Source organism: Dipodomys ordii, unplaced genomic scaffold (genome assembly GCF_000151885.1).
Source record: "Dipodomys ordii isolate 6190 unplaced genomic scaffold, Dord_2.0 Scaffold120, whole genome shotgun sequence".
Taxonomy (NCBI): Eukaryota; Metazoa; Chordata; class Mammalia; order Rodentia; family Heteromyidae; genus Dipodomys; species Dipodomys ordii.
The window spans coordinates 2465114-2469876 of NW_012267336.1; the positions used below are offsets into that span (position 1 = coordinate 2465114).

At 45.6% G+C, this 4763-nt stretch overlaps 1 protein-coding gene across 1 annotated transcript in view; it reads left to right on the top strand.

The window, feature by feature from the left end:
- Window positions 1-275: 275 nt before the first annotated feature.
- Stk38 (serine/threonine kinase 38) overlaps window positions 276-4763 on the top strand; it is a 14018-nt gene continuing 9530 nt past the window's right edge. The window contains exons 1-2 of the mRNA XM_013029639.1: window positions 276-406; window positions 4633-4684. Coding sequence (XP_012885093.1) covers window positions 276-406; window positions 4633-4684 — 183 coding nt within the window. The remainder of the gene's footprint in view (window positions 407-4632; window positions 4685-4763) is intronic.

Here is a 4763-nt window from a genome sequence, read left to right on the forward strand (position 1 = left end):
GGGTGGTTTATTGGAGATAGGAGTCTCACGGTCTTTCCTGCCCGTGCTGGCTTTGAACCGAGATCCTCAGATCTCAGCCTCCTGAGTAGCTAGGATTACAGGCGTGAGCCACCAGCGCCAGGCAAGACTAGAAAGTCTTAAGCGTTGGGTTTCTGACTTACAAGACATTAATGTGTACTTATTCTCACCAATTATTCTGTTTAAATGGTTTTTGTTACATATTATAATTTATACTTACTTCCACGACTAAGTTGTCTTCTCTGTTTCTAGAAGCCATGGCCATGACAGGTTCAACACCATGTTCATCCATGAGTAACCACACAAAAGAAAGAGTGACGATGACCAAAGTGACATTGGAGAATTTTTATAGCAATCTTATTGCCCAACATGAAGAACGAGAAATGAGGTAAAGAGTTATGTTTGAAAGAAATACATATCAGTAGGCTGGGTCTGTCACCCAGTGGTAAAGTGCTGCTGAGCTTGTGTGAGGCCCTGAGTATAATCCTTAGCACTTTGTGGCATTCTTGTCTAACATTGTAAAACACACATTGTTGAAAGGAAACCTGGTTGGTCTTCTTTGCAATCGATGCCTTTACTTCATTGTAGTTTTCCATCCCTGACATCATATGTGTATTGCACATCTGAATCAATATGATAGCTTTCTGTTGGCCTTAGAACTTTTCAGTTGTTTTCCTGATTGCCAGTCCATCAAATCCACATTGTGCTTGTTGCCATTCTAGAACAGAAATCTCATCACATCATCCCTTTGCTGACTTTTCGAGTTAGAGCAAACTTGTTGGTGTGGTGTTTGAAGTGCTTTGTGCATGACTAAAGCCCTGCTCAGATTGTCTGCTTATCAGGAAGGCTGTTAAGTGGTGGTAAGATTATAGCTCTTGTGCTTTCTTTTCTTTTCTTTTTTTTTTAATATGTGCTAATCCTGGGACTTGAACTCAGGGCCTGAGAGCTGTCCCTGAGCTTTTTTCCTCAAGAGAGCACTCTACCATTTAAGGTCTATCTCCATTTTTTTTTTTGTCAGTCCTGAGGTTTGAATTCAGGGCCTGAACAATGTCCCTGAGCATCTTCTGCTCACGGCTAGCACTCTACCACATGAGCCACAGTGCAACTTCCGGCTTTTTCTGTTTCTGTAGTACTGAGGAATCAAACCCAGGGCTTCAGGCATGCACCGCAAGCATTCTACCACTAAGGCACATTCCAAGCTCCTGGTGGTTAGTTAAAGATAAGAATCTCACAAGAGGGGCTAGGAAGGTGGCTCAGTAGTAGAGTGCTTGCCTTGCATGCCTGAGGCCCTGGGTTCTATTCCTCAGTACCACATAAGCAGAAAAAGCCAGAAGTGGTACTATGGCTCTAGTGGTAGAGTGCTCTCCTTGAGCTGAAGAGCTGAGGGACAGTGCCCAGGCCGAGTTCAGACCCACAACCGGCAGAAAAAAAAGAATCTCACAAGAAGCTGAGTGTTGGTGGCTCAGGACAGTAATCCTAGCTACTCAGGAGGCTGAGGCCTGAGGATCATGGTTCAGAGCCAGCCCAGGCAGGAAAGTGATGCTGTGGCTCAAGTGGTAGAGTGCTTGCCTTGAGCTGAAGAGCTCAGGGATAGGTGCTTAGGCCCGGAGTTCAAAACCCATGACTGACCAGAAAAAAAAAAGAATATTACAAGGCTTTCCTGTCCAGTCTGGGAGTTTGAAAAAAAAGTAGGGAGACTAGGATCCATGTAGGTATATAAAGCATAATCCAGCCGGGCGTCCGTGACTCACACCTGAAATCCTAGCTACTCAGGAGGCTAAGATCTGAGGATAGTGGTTCAAAGCCAGCCCAGCAGGAAAGTCGGGAAACTTTTATTTTTTGGGGGGTCGGTCATGGGGCTTGAACTCTGGGCTTGGGCGCTGTCCCTGTGCTCTTCAGCTCAAGGCTAGTGCTCTACCACTTTGAGCTACAGCACCACTTCTGGCTTTTTCTGCTTATGTGGTGCTGAGGAATCGAACCCAGGGCCTCATGCATTTGAGGCAAGGATTCTACCACTGAGCCACCTTCCTAGCCCAGCTGTGCCAGCTGTGCTTTCTTTTTTTTTTTGGGGGGGTCCGGTCATGGGGCCTGGGCGCTGTCCCTCAGCTCTTCAGCTCAAGGCTAGTGCTCTACCACTTGAGCCACAGCGCCACTTCCGGCTTATGTGGTGCTGAGGAATCGAACCCAGGGCCTCATGCATGCAAGGCAAGCGCTCTACCACTGAGCCACCTTCCCAGCCCCCCCAGCTGTGCTTTCTTTATTTTATTCTTTAATTTTATCATCAAGGTGATGCACAGAGGGTGTGCTTTCTTTAATATGCTGAATAAATGGAGTTCTGAGAATGGTTGTAAGGAAGTTTTACTTGGTTCTTTTAACTATTAAATTAGTATGAGGCCAGGTGCATGTGGCTTATGCCTGGAATCCTTACTACTCAGGGAGCTGAGATTTGAGAATTGCTGTTGGTAGCCAGCATAGGCAAGAAATCTGTGAGACTCTTATCTCCAATAAACTACTTAGAAAAAGCTAGAAGTGGCTCAAGTGGTGGAGCACTAGGCTTGAGCAAAAGAAACTCAGGGATAGTGCTCAGGCCCTGAGTTCAAGGCCCAGGCCTGGGGGCAGTGCAGGGGGGGGGGCGCAAAAAATACCCACAAAACTAATATGAGACTGAAGATCAAGTGGTGGGAAGCTATAACCTCTCAGCACAAAAAAGAAAACCTTGGATGCCGTTTCCTCCTACCCTTCCTCCTACCTTCTCTCCTTTGACTTTTTTGGGGGGAGGCAAGGTCTTACTATTAGCTTAGGCTGCTCTGAAACTTGGCTCTGTGGCCTAGACTTGTGGTTTGCTCAGGTTGCCATGCTTTGCCACTTGAAACATGCCTCCAGCCAAGCTTTTTTTTGCTGGTCATGGGGCTTGAACACTGGGGCTGGGTGCTGTCCCTCAACTCTTCAGCTCAAGCTAGCACTCTACCACTTGAGCCACAATGCCACTTTTGGTTTTCTGGTGGTTAAGTGGAGATAAGAGGTTCATGGACTTTCCTGCCCCGGCTGGTTTTAAACCATGATCCTTAGATTTCAGCGTCTTGAGTAGCTAGGATTACATGTGTGAGCCACTGGTACCCAGCTCAGCCAGGCTTTTTGCTGGTTAGTTTGGACTCTTGTTTGGACTCTTATTTGTGGACTTTTCTGCCCAGATGTACGCGTGCATGTGTGCTTGTATGGTGTCCAGTCCTGGACCTGGGTATTTGACACTGTCTCTTAGCTCTTTTGCTCAAGGCTGATGCTCTACCACTTGAACCACAGCAACACTTCCTGTTTTTTTTTTTTTTTTGGGTCCGGTCGTGGGGCCTGAACTCTGGGCCTGGGTGCTGTCCCTCAGCTCTTCAGCTCAAGGCTAGCGCTCTACCACTTGAGTCACAGCGCCACTTCTGGCTTTTTTCTTTTTGCTTATGTGGTGCTGAGGAATCTAACCCAGGGCCTTGAGCATGCAAGGCAAGCGCTCTACCACTGAGCCACCTTCCCAGCCCCACACTTCCTGTTTTTTACTGAGTAGTTTATTGGAGATAAGAGTCTCATGGACTTTCTTGCCTAGACTGGCTATTTTTTGGCCAGTCTTGGGGCTTGAACTCAGGGTCTGGGCACTGTCTGTGAGTTTCTTTTGCTTAAGGCTAGCACTCTACCACTTGAACCACAGCACCACCTCTGGTTTTTTCTTTTTATGTGGTAACGAGGAATGAAACCCAGGGTTTCCTGCATGCTAGGCTAAGCCACATTCCCAGCCCCCAAGTTCTAAGTTTTGACACGCATACCATTTGCTTTTTGTGATCATTTCTCTCCCCCACCCCAAATTTTCTCTTCCTTTGTTGGTTATTACTCTGCTTGTGGCAGGGTGAAGAGGAAGATATAAAAATAAAGGAAGTAGATTTTAGCCAGAGAGGGAGAAAACACTGTGACATGAGAAGTTACCAAATACTAGCTGGTTTTGGTTTAGTAAGAAGGAAATGACAGGGAGAGGGAGAATGGAGGGGGGAGAAAGGGGAGATTTGTTTTTTTTTGTTTGTTTGTTTTGGGTCCCGTCGTGGGGCCTGAACTCTGGGCCTGGGCACTGTCCCTCAGCTTTTCAGCTCAAGGCTAGCGCTCTACCACTTTGAGCCCAAGTGCCACTTCCGGCTTTTACTGCTTATGTGGTGCTGAGGAATTGAACTAAGGGCCTCATGCATGCAAGGCAAGCACTCTACTAATGAGCCACCTTCCCAGCCCAAGATTTGGTTTTGAAACAAAGAGTTTTTGTTGGGAAGGGGAAACAAAGGAGGAGGCTACAATGCTTGATAAGAAATGTACTCATTATCTTGCCCATGTAATTGTAACCTCTCTGTACAGTATTTTCACAATAAAAAAATAAAATAAAAGTTTTTGTTGCATTAACATCTTCTATAGTCTTGGAAATATAGATTTAACAAGGATAGGAATCGTCACTTGTCTTAATCTGATTTTTTTCTTTTAATTAGACATTTTATACTTAACTGTTTTTGTTATTTTTCCCCAAAACCAGATATGTATGAATAGAATTATCAGTTATTTAAATGTTACTTCCTGTATTTTTGCTGTTTGTTTTAGACAAAAGAAGTTAGAGAAAGTGATGGAAGAAGAAGGCCTAAAAGATGAAGAGGTAATAATATTGGCAGTTGTTTTTCCTGACCAGTGTGAAAGGTTGTGGCACTAAGTTAACCCGGGGGGGGGGGGGGGGG